Genomic DNA, 15,415 nt, shown 5'->3' with positions numbered 1-15,415 from the left:
ACAGGATACGCCTTCACAGCCACACTTTGCACCTTCATCCCACTCGTCTGCTCAAATCTCTCTCCCCCCTAATTTGCTCCTAACTCGCACTCTAGTAATGCTCCATTCTCCCTCTTAAACAGCCGAGGCAACACAATGTCTCCGGCACAATAATTGGTGCATCAGCAAAGAAAGTGACTCTATCGAGAGATGAGGTGCCGGATGGAGGAGAGAAACGTACCCCCACACCCGTGCGGAAAAAAAAAAGATGGAGGCAATTGAAAGGCGTCGCCATGGAGACGCAGGATGAAAAGATGTGCCATGACAACGGGTGTGCCGTTCTCTCCCCACTTCACCATGGCACCTTGGGTGGGGGTGAGAAAGACGAGGAGGAAAACAAACAAATCGGCATGATGCCATTTTCCTCTCAGGATGACTCATATTTGAATATTTCATTCCAAACTAAAGCTAAATTTGGGATCTGTTAAGTGTTTGAATCTATTCTTGAGTTTAGTCAAAGGTCCTTGAAGTCCAAATATGAATCGGTAACAAATACAAAGCTAAAGACAGACAGGGACTTAGAAACAGGTTGGGGAGGTGGGGAACAAGGCAGTCGCTTTTGTCAAGGCATCTGTGGGGAATCTGAAATATTTCTAAAATTATGACTTCAACTACTTTTGTTTCAATCCATCCATCCATTTTCTACACTGCTCGTCCTGTTCAGGTGGAGCTAAAGCCTATTCTGGATGGGTGCCAGTCATTTCCAGGGCACATATAGAGACGGCCATTCAGACTCACATTGACAACACCACTGAGTGGGAACTCAATTCACACTGCCTGCACTGACTGAAATCAGGCGTGTCCAGCACTACACCATCAAACCCATTGTTTTGAGCGAGTGGCTCAGAATTTCCCTCTCATTCTTCAGAGGTGTGTGATTTTCATTCTTCCTCACAGCTGTCACATTTTGTTTTTTGCCCAACCCCAGAAAGGATAACTTTTGCCTTAGAAAAGGCCTTTGAAATAAATTTTCTGCTGGATGGTTTGTCTGAAATCCAGCAGTGGAATGTTATGGAGTACAAATAATTTGTGACTGTACTTAAGTAGTTCAGGTACAGTATATGCACTTATCTTGAGCATTTATTTTTCTGCTGACATTTTACTTTAACTCCCGACATTTGAAAACAGATATTTTCAGTCCGTACTTTTTTTTTTTTACTTGTACTTAAGTAAAACGGTACTTAAGAGTGTGAGTTCTATTGCCACCTATGCCTAAGTTTAATAATTCTCTGCAGTCATATTTTGTTTTCCGATCAACACGAACGAATACTGCCAATATTCCTGTTGACAAAATATTAATAATGTGCAGTATAATGGGACCCCGATTACACAAAGAAAGTGAAATTTTTTAAATATCTTTCGGAGCCAATGTGGAATGACAGCTCATTAGAAGCCCCTCAAAGGACTCCCAACCAGTTCCTCTCCAACCACCACGGCTCCGTAGGGATTTATATTTTCTTCATTACTAATCCATCAATGAGAACAGTCTTGTCATTTGTGGGGGACTGGCATAACACTACATACATCCACATTACAGAAGAGAAAGATGCCACGTTATGCAAATGCACTACTCTTCTATCCATTCATTTTCAATACCGCTTCTCCTTATTAGGGTCACAAGTGAGCTGGAGCCTATCCGAGCTGACGTCGGGGTACACTCAGGACTGGTCGTCAACCAATCGCAGGGCACAGTCTACCCGGCGAGAACATAACCACTAACATTTATAATTGGACCACAGCAGCGAGCAAGGCAAAGCACAATATGGTTGGTACAATTCAGCAGTGATTCCCAACTGGTTGGTCGGGACCCAGAAGTGGGTCGCGGACAGGTAGTAAAACATTTATAGCATAATAAGACTATTAAAACTGTCACAGTTGCTTTGGTCTGCAAGCTTCATTTTCTAAAAATAAGAAACTATTGATGTTGTACTTTACTAAAAAGAAGAGATCAGTGCCAAAATATAAATTTTTGTACATGCAGTTATGTTAAAGGGACTTTAAACATATAAGCATGAGTAGTTATGTTTAAAAATATATGTTTTCAAAGTCTTTTTTTGAACAATACATGTTTTTTATTGTTTCTAACTTCTGTAAAAGTGGGTCGCAACTTAGCAACAATAGAAAAATACATGTCCCAGGGTGACAACAGCTGACAGCCAATGCAGTTAAGTATCCTCCAGTGAGTAGTGATAATGAATGGGGGCTTTAATATTGCCAAAAGGTTTCTGCAATACATCCAATACCTACAATTATTGTGGGTGACCGTCGCACGACATCGCCATCTATCACTCCCTGGGCATTTTGTGACCACTTTCTTAGATTTTTGCACGCCTGTGTATGCATAATTTAGCAATTGTTAATGGCCACGCAAGAGCACCCAAGCAGAGAGTGATTTGTTTGCGTCCTCGTCTGCAGATTGAGCGACGTAATGCCATGGCTGTAGTAATGTTGTGGGAATGGAAAGCACTTTTCTTTTTACAAACGCATACACACAAATACACCCACTATCTGTCCTGTTATTACTGATTCACATCTGCGCCTCTTCAGGGAGAGCAAGAGGCTGACAAGTAAGAAGCGATATTTTTTCGATGACATGATGAAAGGAGAAGATCAAATGGACGTGACTGAGATGCAAATGGAAAGTAAAATCAGCTATGTTGTAATAAAGGACACATAATAGAAGAAGATATCTTAGGATAGAGCCATCCATCCATTTTGTATAGTGCTTCATTCAGATTGCTAGTGAGCTGTTTTTCAAACTCAATATAAATGTAATTTATTTCTCAACAAACTTTGCTGTGTACTTTGTGATGAAACTCCTATAGTTCTTAAGAGAACACAATTGAGCAAAAGCCAAGATTGTTTTCTGTTGGTCAAATATAATTAGATGCGTACCTAATGGGGTAAAGGAGAATGAAGGAAATTCATAATTAAGGGAATAATACATGACATAAAAATGTTGCCATCCTTAAAAAAAATTATGTGAACAAAATCTGATTTCCTCCTGTGTCCTCTACTTTAATTAAATCACTCAGTTGGGTTTGTTAATTTATTTAGAAGCACTTACTCTGGAAAATTGACAATTGTCATTAGATTAAAGGTTATGTTTCATATGCTGTGGTCTCAATTTTAAAAACATAGCGCACGCAGCCAACACAACAGATGACGTAACACTTCAATAAACACTTTTAGTAGTTTGAAAATTATATTCACACGTAGCTACTCAAAATTTGTACGGTACTTAGTAACAGTGGAACGCACTTTTGTCAACATGCAATGCAAAGTGATCCTATACAGCAGACCTATAACGCACCTGGCTGGCATCTTCTTCACCGCAAACGTCTCCGCACTTCTTTTTTTTTTAAATTTATTTACTTTTTTTTTAACTCCTTTATCTACACAACACTAGCAACTTTACTTCACTTCTGCATTCAGCGGTTGGCATTACATTTTAGGGGCTACTTTCTGCTCTCGAGTCCATGAGAAAGAGAGAGAGAAAAAGAGACTTTGGCGTGCCTATAACCAGTAACGAAAGGTTCGGACAAATATAAACCGTCCCACCCTTAGTTACGTTACTTAGCTGTACTAAAACGTTCACAATCACCACATTTTTATTTTTAATCGTCCCAAACCAGTCAATAAAACTTACTGTTTGACCAGCTAGCTAAACTTAAATTAGCTTACCTGTCTTTGTGAGTTTTGTAGTGACGGATGAAATTCGACATCGTTGTTGTTGTTTGTGTCTTTAATGCGCGAGTTGCCAGCCATGCAGGTTGCCGTCTTCTTTTTTTTTTTTTGCACTTTATCGACAACATAATCCTTGAATCCACATTGTATTATATTTGGAGCTCCTTCCGTCGTTGTTCATGCAGGTGGCTACGTCACACTGGCAAGTGGCCAATCATCCAGACCGGGTTGCCAGGTTGGCGCGAATTACCACACAAACGTTTGTTTTTTTAAAAAAAAAAGGCAAACTGTCTTGATTAAAATGCTGTTGCTGCTGTTCCCAAACGCTTCCGTTCTTATACTACAACTGACAGTGGACTGTGGAATACTTATGAGCGATGAAATTTCAAGACTGGTGTTGTTGCACAGGTGGCATCCTATCACAATTCTACACTGGAATACACTGAACTCCTGAGAGCGACCCATTCTTTCACAAATGTTTGTAAAAAGTCTGCATGCCAAGGTGCTTAATTTTATCCACCTCTGATCATGGAAGTGATTGGAACACATGATTCTGATTATTTGGATGGGTGAGCGAATACTTTTGGCAATATAGTGTCGTTACAAAACTATGAGGTGTACTCACTTTTGTGACATCTTCAATGAACCTAACACCTTGTTTTTGGAATGTGGGTGGAAGCCGGAATACCTGGAAAACATGCTATCTCCACACAGGAGGGCCTCAACTGAGATTTGTACCCGCAATCTCTCAATTGTGAGGCGGATGTGCTAACCACAAGCGCACTGGGTTACCCGCCTAGAAAAGATGAGTGGTTTATTTAAGTGTAAGTCACCGTCATGTTGAATGTCAGATGGACACATCTTAATCATTTAATTACCCATCGTGCATGACTAGTTCCTTCTGCACTGAAGCATTACAGCTATCTATTTTTAACGAAAAAAGGTTTACCCAAGTTTATCTAACCTAACCATTTCCACTTGTTATTGTCTACAAAAACATGCAGACTTTCAATCTTGAGGTGACATAATGTCACATGGCTCCTGCAGAGTGAGTTCACGGGTTCAAGAAAGTTAATGTTCTCAAGCTATTTTCACCACTTTCAATGTATTATCAGAATCAGAATCATCTTTATTTGCCAAGTATATCAAAAACACACAAGGAATTTGTCTCCGGTAATTGTAGCCGCTCTTGTTCGACAACAGACAGTCATTGACAGAGAATACTTTTGAGACATAAAGACATAAACAACACAGTCACTGAGCAATAAAAAGTTACCAGTAATGTGGTAATGCCGGTACAAATTATTATTAATATTTTTTTTTTAATGACAATTGTGCAAAAAGATGCAGAGTCCTCTAGCAATTAGAGCAGTTTGAAATGACTAATAGTACAATAGTCCGGTGCAATGACCATTGTGCAAAGGGCGCAGAGACTTCAACAAATTGATGCAGATTTAAGTGACTAGTAGGGCAATAATCTGAGACGATGTCAATTGTGCAAATGGTGCAGATGGTACTCAAGCACATGAGTGGCCAGTATTGGTCAACAACAGATTATGCAAATAGTGCAGAGTAGCGAGACTACTACAGTGAGTGTAATCTATAATTTGCCCGACAGAGATGTGAGAACAATTGCAAGACAAAATTGGCAGCATGTTGCAATGGAATTGTAAATTAACTGTTTGAAGAAGTTAATGGCAAGAAGGAACAAGCTGTTGGAATGTCTGCTTGTTTTAGTTTGCATTGTTCGATAGAAGATATGGAAGAGCTGGTGACCAGGATGTGGAGGGTCCAAGAGGATTTTGCATCCTCTTAGTTCTGGCAGCGTGCATGTCCTCAAGGCCGGTAGGTTGGTACCGACAATCTTTTCAGCAGTTTTGATTGTCCATTGCAGTCGGAGTGTGTCCTTTTTTGTACCAGCACCAAACAGACTGTGCAATTGCATACAAAATAACAGAGCATGTGAGGAGAGACCAATGGTATCGATTTGTAAAAGAATATGAGCTTGACCATACTTGGACAGGGTTGCCGCCAGACAGCGACAATATGCTATTGAATTCTTGCCTATGCACTTTGATGTAGTCTCCATTTTGTTTCTTTGTGCTTGTGACATGCAATAACAACAACAGCTGAATTGAATCTGATCTAATTTAAACACCTGGGATGAATCTAGAACATTGAGAGCCCCAAGCTCCTTTACTCTATTATATACTGTGCATATTGAGGTTCATTCAAATGTGTGAAATATATTTTGTTTCTGCGTAGGGCACCTGTGTTTAAGTGTTTCTGAAGTTAGGGGGTTCCAGTCTCTAGCCCTTCCGTGTGGAGCTCGCTTCCCAGAATTATGCAATGTTTGGTTCATTGAAGAATTGTCAATAGGAGTGAATGTGATGCTGATGGATTTGTCTATATGTGCCCGGCTTTTGGCTGGTGGCCTGTCCCGATCTGTACCCTGCCTCTGGGATCGGTTCCAGCTCACCTGCAACCCTAATGAGGACAAGCTCGATAGAAAACGGATGGATGGATGGATGTTTCTGCATGGCTACCGGGATACGTTTGATTACCATACCATCGCATGTAGGAAAACAAGTGCTCTTTAGGAACCTGTTGGATCTCAGCATAAATCTTGTCACTCACACACATGCGTGGCCCCTCATCTGGCAGGCGGCACGCTGTGTCGCCTTCATCTTGTCACCGGTGGGAGTGGCGCAGCTTTGTACCCCGGTCAACCTGAGGCTGTTTATCACAGTCTGGTTGGCTGATCTCAAGAAAGAGGATGATGAAGAAGAAGCAGAAGAAGGAGAAGAAGCAGGAGGAGGAGGGGCTGCTGAACTGCGACAGCGCCTGTGAGTCATTGTTGGAGGGTTTAACTCATCATCTGCCATACATCTTTACATAAAGAGGATGAACATTTTAACGAAAATGAAGGAGTTCGGGTGAAGAACTAAACAGTGTAGTTGGAAAAGGGAACAAACAGTTGCATTTGGTTCCAGTCATTATTCCTATGGGGTAGATCCGTAGACATAATGCTTGTTTTCATTTCTGGTGATATGTAATCCCGTTACTTTATCTTATCAAAAGACAAATAAACATAAGTTTTCGTTAACATGTTTCAGTCTTTATTTCTAATGTGTGCTGCTTTTCTCCTATACTGCTGCTTGAATTTCCCCATCTGCGGATCAATAAAGGATTGTTCTGTTATATATTAATGTGGAGTGTACCCTGCTCCCCTTTTTCTGCAATTCCATGTAACTAAATTATGTTTGAATACAAAGGGAAAATATGGATAATTCTACGTTGTTTGCACACAGTAGCTCCAATACGTGCATCCAGAGTCCGTATATGCGATCAATAGCTCTCACCGTGCAACAGACAGCGTCGAGGGCTATTTTTAATGCGGCCAGGTTCTTTGTATGCCATTCCATAAAAACGTGAATCATTTATAACGGCTCTTTTTTAGGGTGTGGGGGGGGGGGGGGGTCTCTTGCGTGCGTGCGTTGCGAAATGACGCGGTGGTCAGGTGTCTGCTCTTATATGCGGCGGAGCTGTCCGACTGCTGCACACACACGACAACACGAACACAAAGCTACAAGATCGAGGACATGCCCAACACCTCCACTCTTGTCTGAGCGTTTATTCCAAAGGTAAGAAGCGCATTTTCGCAAAGGTAAGAAGAGCATTTCACCGACTATTTCCACTACAAAACACGTTGCATTGAATTAATCAGATTTAAAACGCATTTTTATATGGATTATCACAATGAAAAGCTCGCAGAGCGTGGATGGTATTACGATTTGTTTTTTTTTTGTTTTGTTTGTTTTTTTGTATTTTGCTTCGTTGCTGACGGTCGTTCAATGAGATCTCGACGTTGGCCCTCACAACACGAGGAATGAGTCATACAGATTAGATCGATGGGTGGATAGAAACAAACACTTCCTGCGCATGCCAAATGCATGAACATACACAGATAAATGGTCAGCAGATATAGAAACATTTGTGTAAATTTACCCTTTGTGGGATGAGATAATCACATTTTAACGCGTGTACGACTAAAAAGAAAAAAACTGGAGATTAGATTAGAGAGAAAAAGAGAAGACTATATTAAGAGGTGATTTTCTAATACTTTGGTCACGTAATTTAGCTACACGTGTGAGGCAAATTATGAGAACCATATATCGGTATGGTAAAGTGAGAATTGAATGAAAAACATTCATGGCATTACAACCATTGCGAAAAAAAATCTCAGGGACATTTTTTTATTCAGCTACAGTATTAGATGTAAAACCAAAACAAGGCTAATTTAGTATGATTTTGAAAAAAAAAAAAATCACAAGAAAAGTGACATTCTTGTAAAACAAGAAAAAAAAAGCTAAAGGTGCACACCAACAAAAGCAAAACATTAACTTTACTGTGTTGGATGGGTGATGGATGGAGGATTTTGTACACAAAAGATGTGGAATTTTTCTGTAAAACAAGAACAAAAGCTATGTGTACACCAATGAAAGCAAAACCACAAGAACATTTATTTCTTTTATATTATACAGTACAACATAATTGGTGGATGGACCGATAATCATCTACATTATTTTTTTTTCCATTTACAGGTAATCAATTTGCCTATAATATGCTGCATTTCCGCCACAAGTTGCCCACGGGGGCAGCCATGGTCCTACTAGCTGTCCTCCTCCACCGATGCGTCATGCAGGCTGCGTCTCTGCCCCGCCACTACCGTCTCCGAGGCGGCGGCGATGGTGGCGAAGGGCAAACGGCCGGCTCCGATCTGCTCAAAGCTCTGGAGTACATCGAGAACCTGAAGCAGCGTAACGGGGCTCGCCCGGGACCCGAGCCCTCCGACTACGACGAAGTGGAAAAGTTCAGAGTGTTGCTTCAGCTCGCCTCCCAGCAACAACAGCAGCAGGAAGACGAGGCTCCGGCGGAACGCCAGGACATCACCGCGGAACAGCTGATGAGATCTCTGCTCAAGTCCCTCCAGGATCAGGCCAAGCTCAGCCCCGTGTCTGCACCCCGGAACGACCGCCGTCTACACAGACACCGCACCAAAGATACCGAAACCGTAAAGAGCCCACCAACAGATTATGCCAACTACCCCAGACCCCACAAGAAGTACCCGTTGATGTTCGAGGATGAGGAGAACACGGATGCCTCCAAGCGGGCTACGGAGGATCTGGACCAGAAGTATACCCCCCAGAGTCTCGCCAACCTTCGCTCCATCTTCGAGGAGCTGGAGAGGATGCCTATGTCTGTAGGACAGAAGAGAGACATTTTTGGGGAAGAGGAGGAGGCGGCAGATGAGGATGGAGGCCCCGGAGAGGAATGGGTCCCCGTGGAGGAACGAGAGGAGACCGAGGAGATGGTGAACGGGAGCCATGAGGAAGCAGACAGGGCCCTCGGGGATCAGGAGGAGGAAGACGGGGAGGAAGTGCAGCGTCGTTCGGGTCAGGACCAGGAAGACGCCGACGATGACACCAAACTGGTCGATTACTACCTACTTAAGGTTCTGGAGATGACCGATCAGACACAGAAGAGGGACCAGACCGGGGAACAACGAAAGAGACTCATCCGCCCATCCATCATAGATCCTCGTAAGCTGAAGGAGCTTCTGGAGCTCTCGTTGAAGCTCCACGTCCCCCCACAGGACCTCATTGACATGCTGCTAACGGAAGAGCTCCGTAAGCTCCACCGTAACCCGCCAGCGGCCTCGACTCGCTACACGACAGGACAAACCCCCAAGGTCCGCTATTTCAGTCACAGACTGCCCCTGAAGAGCAAGGCCCCCGCACCTGAGGACATGGACCGAGAGGACTTTTTGGACATCATCGGCGTGGAGACCATCAGTAACGAATATCCGGTGATGCCCAGACCCGCCAAGACGTCCCCGGACAGAATCCCAGCAGGGTCCAACCCTGAGCCAAATGTAGGATCGGTGAAAATTCCACCTCCAGCCGGACGCAGGGAGAATCTGTTCTTGTCCGAGCTCAACAAGATGCCCCTTCGGCGTCAGGCGGCCGACGACGACGACACCAATGACGGTGACGTGGAGGACGAGGTGACCACTTATCTGGCAGCCAAAATCCTCACCGAGTACCCGCCCAACAGCATCACCAAGCGAGACACCCAGGCGCAGACCAAGGGCCACTTCCCCTACGAGCTGTACGAGAGGGCCGTGAAGGACTACTTGAGCCAGGCAGACTCTAGGAGCAGACCGGTGGCCAAGAGGGAGGCTGAGGAGGAGAAACCCACGGAGGTGCTTAGCGAGGAGGAGGTGGGGATGACAGCCAAGACCTCTGCCCCGGCCCCAGGCGCAGCGTCGGGGGGAGAAGGAGGAGAGGAGCACCGTGAAAAAGCTGTGGCTGGAATGTAAACGCTATGATTATAGTATTTCAACTTTCTCTGTATGGTGGATGTGATCTAGTTTACAAATTTTATTGTATAAATCATAGCTGATATCACCCTAATTAATATATATGAGTCCCTATTTGCTGCAAGGTCATTATAGAAATATAGTGACGTGATAGATGAGACCAACATACTATTCAAAACACAGGGTTTGCACCTTCCATTACTCTAAATTCTCAGAGTATAAATATCAATTAAGAGTTTATAATTAAGTTTTGTGACACTGCTAGTTTTACATTGTGTTTGTAGAAACGGATATTTACAAGGAATTGACATCTGTCAAACTTAACTATGTGTGAATATAGCTGTAAATGACAGCCTTAAAAGATACCAGTGCTTTCCTAACATCATTTGAGACTATAATAATATAACAATTAGAGATGAATGAGTGCTGCCGTGGCTCCGTGTATATTCAGGGTTTGTGAATTTATGTAATATGATTATGGGTCATTATTTATGAGTCTAAATACTGTATCAGCCTGCCTTCCAATCGCTTTCATACTGCAAAGCTCTGCGTTTTCAGCCTACCAATGGTTGTGCTATGTATGCTCATTTTTAAACCATTTTGTACATGCTTAAGAATGTGTGATGAAGCACAGATGAATAAAGCATCAGCTGTATTCTTTTTCTTCTTGCTGAGTGGTGTTGCTTACTAAAAAAAACACTCAGAGGAAATCATCATGAATTATCAAAATACACATTTAATTAGAAACTTCAAACTGCTCGTTATAAAAAACATGTAATTTTCACACCCACACCAGCTCTCAGAATAAAGGTGGCACAATCATTCTGATAATAGACAGATTAAAAAGTGAATAAACATTTCATTCAGGAATGTGCTTTTTGCTCTTTGCCATTATTTGTTTAAATAGACAAATCATAAATTATCACAAGGTTAAATTCCTATATATTAACATTGAGCAAACCAGTTAAATATTTTCACTCCTTTCACTTTCAAACAAGTGCAAGACCAAGATATGTTATATTTACTTGTAAATGAAGCCTTCTCTCTTCTTTTGAGAATGTTTGGCAGAATCAAAATGAATCCTGTTTCCGTGTAGTCGTCGTGTTTGTATATTTAGGCCTTGAGCTTACTTTGTCCCTTTTTTCCTGTGTCAAAATGCTGGTTTGCTCATATATTCCTCCATTGTCTAGAAAAGAAGAAAGTAGAAAAGCACACAGAGAATAAATCAGCTTCTTAGGGTCTTAACATTCAATTGTGTGATAGGATGAATATTCAGAGGAACACGTTTACACATCACCTGGAATTAAGGTGCTGAGAACACCGACACACAGTCACTAACACAAGCAGAACGTCTAACCTGTCTGTCCATATTCAAGGTCCAACCAGCTCCACCTCATACCAATCATTGCTGCCATCCTGAAGCGATAATGATCACAATCAATGGGAGGCTACCACTACGGCATCAATTCCAAATTCAGGTGGTTAGTCAAGCCTTACTGAGAAGCACGGAAGAACACACCCAAGGAAACGACTTGACCACACAGAGCCGCAGGCCTAGGGAGAGTGGGAAGTGTCGCTAAACCTACGCCACCCTGCCCCCTCCCACGCAAAATCTGTCTGCCGCTCACGACTAACACTGGCAGGGAGAGACAGAGAGACAGAGAAAGCCATACACACTCTCTCTCACACACACAAACACGCACACACACACACAAGGGTGGGAAAAACAGGCAGCACAAATGTACATCTACACACATCCAGAAGGCTGTTAGCAATGGGGCACACCGGAGGCCTGAGCAGCACCATTGTTAATCAAACTGGACCATCGCACTGACTACTGGAAACACTTGCATTCACACAGCTACACTGAAACAACATATTCCCATGCTGGAGCTTAATGCACAACTCAGTAGGAAAGTTACTGCTCAGGAAAATAAACATAAAATGGGGCATTTTTGTTTGGTTGATTAGTTCTCTGCTGTAACAATGCTTGGATTTTATTAGACCACCTGTCGAGAATGGGCATGAGCAACATATGTGTATGCAAAATAATCTCTGCCTGTGCCAAACATCTTATTCTGCTCTTGGCATGGGCAATTATGGACTATTGTGTTTTTGGGTGGAATATAGCACTCTCTAATATTATACTTTATTTAAAAAAAATACAGTAATGACATCATTAAATAGAATGTAAAGAATGGAAGTTTTTGCCACATTCTTTGCTTCAATTCAATGGACGTGCCGCTCCTTCTGGTGTGTGCACCTTGGGGTAGTATAATAAAGACATGGATATACATGAAGGAGCCGGTCACAATTGCTCAATAAGTCACTTTAATATCAGTCCTTCGCAGAGAATAAAGAATTTATGCCTTTATTTATTTATTTAGAATTTATTGTTTTGTTGTCTGTTTACATTTGTTGCTCCACCATTTGTTTTCAAAATCACTTTGAAGGATTAGAACAGTATGACATGGATGCTATTTGTTAGCCCATCTACGGCTTTTCACATTGTTTGTTAGCATTAAGCAAAGTGGAGTTAAGGCCAAGCTATGTGGTTGTGTTAAATACACAATATGTAACTCTTTGTTTTAAGTTTAGCTTGACAGGAAGCCTTAACTGGGAGGGGCAAAAAACGGCTTTAGACCTAGTTTTGAAGAATTTTCCACTATCTGCTAAACTGCTGCTTGATGAGTGAGTTGAGTTCCCTGCCACCATCTATCGCTTGTATCTCAAATTTTTGCATGCAAGTCAAAGCAAAAAATTGTCTGAAAGCCTGCTTTTATCTAAAACCTGGCTTAGATTTACCATCCATCCATCCATTTTCTGTACCGCTTATCCTCACTAGGGTCGCAGGCGTGCTGGAGCCTATCCCAACTATCTTTGGGCGAGATGCGGAGTACACCCTGGACTGATCGCCAACCAATCGCAGGGCACATATAAACAAACAAACATTCACAGTCTTCAGTCAATCTACCACGCATTTTTTGGGGATGTGGGAGGAAACTGGAGTACCCAGAGAAAACTCACGCAGGCACGTGGAGAACATGCAAACTCCATACAGGCGGGGCCGGGTATTGAACCCCGGTCCTCAGAACTGTGAGGCAGATGTGCTAACGAGTCAACCACCGTGCCGCCCTGGATTAGATTATTTAACTCTTATTAGTAACCAGGAAGAAACAAGATAATTTGTTATATAAATAAACATAGGAGAGCACCTGTTAGGCACACACTAAAGTGGGATGGCATTTCACTGTTCAACCAAGAGTTATTGGAAGTCAGCCAATGTGGTTGTGTTGGTCACTCAAACACGAACAGCAGACCGAAGATGATCCCACAAGTGTTAAACTGGATTGAGGTCAGGACTGTTCATTCTATTCTTTCTACTTGCAAATTCTGGAGGTAGTCTGTGAAAAACAACAAGGGTTGTCATCTTTGGATTCAGTCCCAACCCTTACCTATATGGGACTGCCACTGGTTGCAGAGTGTCAACTCTCTGCATTGAAATTGCCTTAGATGACAAGCCTCACTTTTCCAGTGATGGAGATGCTGCCCCACAATATTACAGTGCCTCAACAAATGCTGTTACACTGTCTGTGCGGGAATGAATCAGCATAACTTTTGCTCCGTTTTCCTCACACTCAGACAGTATGATCCAACTTATGTCGGTCGAATCCGGACTCATCATTGAACTGAGCATTCCCCTGCATGTTTAGGTTCCAGTGCAGGTGTTTCACACAGTGGAAGTTCAAATAGCAACAGCAGAATAAACAGTTTGGCATAGGCAGTAAAGATCTGGCACATTTTACACAGGCGAAAAACACATACTAACATACACACATACTGTTCCTTACAAACGGGGAATAATTAAAAAGGGAATTTAATTGCTTTATATTAAATAATTAATCTACCAAACACAAATACCCAAACATTTTATTTTATATTTATAAAGAGTCAAAGTGAGGCCACCTGGACATACATGGAGACAGGCCGACAAACAAAAGCTGGGCATACACTGTGCAACTAGTTTGTTGGTATATGAGTGCATGCCTAGCTTTTTTAAGATAGTCCGCACCAGATTCAAACATGTTATTCTTACAAGCCGCAACTGTGTGTGCCTGGTGTTGCCTTCACCTTTGTATGTGTCTGTGGCAAGGTTTACATGGACAGCAATATTGCATTTGTGAGCACTTTTAGGAAATGCTCTTAATACGCTGCCATGTAAAATTCAGGTCTACATCCGATTAAGCAGCTATTGAAGCTAAGGAAATCAGGTGTTAGCGATCAGCTTACTGGTGTACATGTAAATGCCTCATATATGTGCATTTTAGGAGTGGGACTAAATACATATGTACACTAATATACTGCAATACTTGTAAAGTGGTCCAAAACAGTGTTAAAGTTATTTTTCTTTGTAATAGCTCCCTCTTGCTACTTTGGTTTAAAAGATAGACAGAGGGACTTCTAGCAGCTCATACATGTGTGATGAGTGAAATTAAACAAGGTGAATTAAAAATCCTGCTGTTTCATCCAGCTGCCATTGTGGCTGTTGTTATTAATGTTGTGGCACATTGCAAACAGATGTTCCACGCTCATGCCACAGTTGCCAGCCACTTGCTCGCGTGTTGCTTTGTGTTGTGTTGCGTGCCAGAGCATCTCACCTCCTGCAACATGTCTGACGCTTCGATGGAGTGGTTCACAATCTGCTTGGAGGTTTCCTGGATTTCCCCTCCCATTAGGAACTCGTCCAAGATGAAGTAGGCCTTCTCAAAGTTAAAGATTATGTCAAGCTCGCACACCTGGCAGAGGAGGCGAGGGATTATTACAAATAATGTACGATACAGTGGAACCTGAACTGTCAAACACCTGAAAAGCTTAAGAAAATAAATAAATATATATTAAAAAAAAAAGTCAACTAAATTTTAAGGAAGAATATGCTTTAAATGTGGTACAAATGATTGACGTGAAATTATCTCAATGTGTGGCCCTCACTAGACTTTATTTCAGCCAGCATCAAAGAATGATTTAGCGCTTCTGTGACTGGTGTTGTGCATGCAAGTCAATCTGTTTGGGCTGTTTAACAAGGCGCACTGAGAGAGGTTGTAGAATGATGTAAGGTTCTCACTTCCTAGTTGCCACTTTGTTTGTGATTAAATTCAGATTATTTTATTTTGAAAAAAATGCACCGGATGTACGCTTGTACACGCACATGCGGCGAAGACTCTCCTAACTTCCACTAAAAACCCAGGCTAAACTTAGCTCCTCACCAACATAAAAAGCTTGTCTCTCAGTCGAGAAGACATCATTATA

General features: G+C 42.2%; 2 protein-coding genes and 1 long non-coding RNA gene across 7 annotated transcripts in view; 2 read left to right on the top strand and 1 right to left on the bottom strand.

Annotated features, from left to right (window-relative positions):
- Positions 1–777: 777 nt before the first annotated feature.
- Positions 778–1,917, top strand: LOC133489293 (uncharacterized). The gene is made up of 2 exons (XR_009791860.1): positions 778–909; positions 1,652–1,917. It is a non-coding gene; the product is annotated as an uncharacterized LOC133489293 (long non-coding RNA).
- A 5,321-nt stretch (positions 1,918–7,238) lies between these two features.
- Positions 7,239–10,774, top strand: scg2b (secretogranin II b). Of its 2 annotated transcripts, none has more exons than XM_061797264.1 (2): positions 7,239–7,370; positions 8,331–10,774. In XM_061797264.1, the coding sequence occupies exon 2, from the start codon at positions 8,351–8,353 to the stop codon at positions 10,106–10,108; it is 1,758 nt and encodes a 585-aa protein (XP_061653248.1). In that variant the 5' UTR covers positions 7,239–7,370; positions 8,331–8,350; the 3' UTR covers positions 10,109–10,774. The 2 variants fall into 2 exon arrangements, with proteins under 2 accessions (XP_061653248.1, XP_061653249.1); XM_061797265.1 differs by having other exon boundaries at positions 7,292–7,393.
- Positions 10,775–10,824: 50 nt separating this feature from the next.
- The window catches only part of ap1s3b (adaptor related protein complex 1 subunit sigma 3b), a 9,979-nt gene continuing 5,388 nt past the window's right edge, over positions 10,825–15,415 (bottom strand). For 2 of the 4 annotated variants that reach the window (XM_061797273.1, XM_061797271.1), the window contains exons 4-6: positions 14,767–14,904; positions 11,466–11,524; positions 10,825–11,294 (exon numbers count right to left, since the gene is read on the bottom strand). In XM_061797273.1, the coding sequence (XP_061653257.1) occupies positions 11,480–11,524; positions 14,767–14,904 (183 nt within the window). In that variant the 3' untranslated portion in view covers positions 10,825–11,294; positions 11,466–11,479. Of the gene's footprint in view, positions 11,295–11,405; positions 11,525–14,766; positions 14,905–15,415 lie in introns of all 4 variants that reach the window. The other 2 variants (XR_009791757.1, XM_061797272.1) reach the window with 2 other exon arrangements.

This window comes from Phyllopteryx taeniolatus, chromosome 14, assembly GCF_024500385.1.
Source record: "Phyllopteryx taeniolatus isolate TA_2022b chromosome 14, UOR_Ptae_1.2, whole genome shotgun sequence".
Lineage (NCBI taxonomy): Eukaryota > Metazoa > Chordata > Actinopteri > Syngnathiformes > Syngnathidae > Phyllopteryx > Phyllopteryx taeniolatus.
This window is presented reverse-complemented; position numbering and strand designations above follow the sequence as displayed.

Excerpts from the sequence above, each read along its gene's own strand:
- scg2b (XM_061797264.1), top strand. The coding sequence starts at position 8,351 with ATGCTGCATTTCCGCCACAAGTTGCCCACGGGGGCAGCCATGGTCCTA.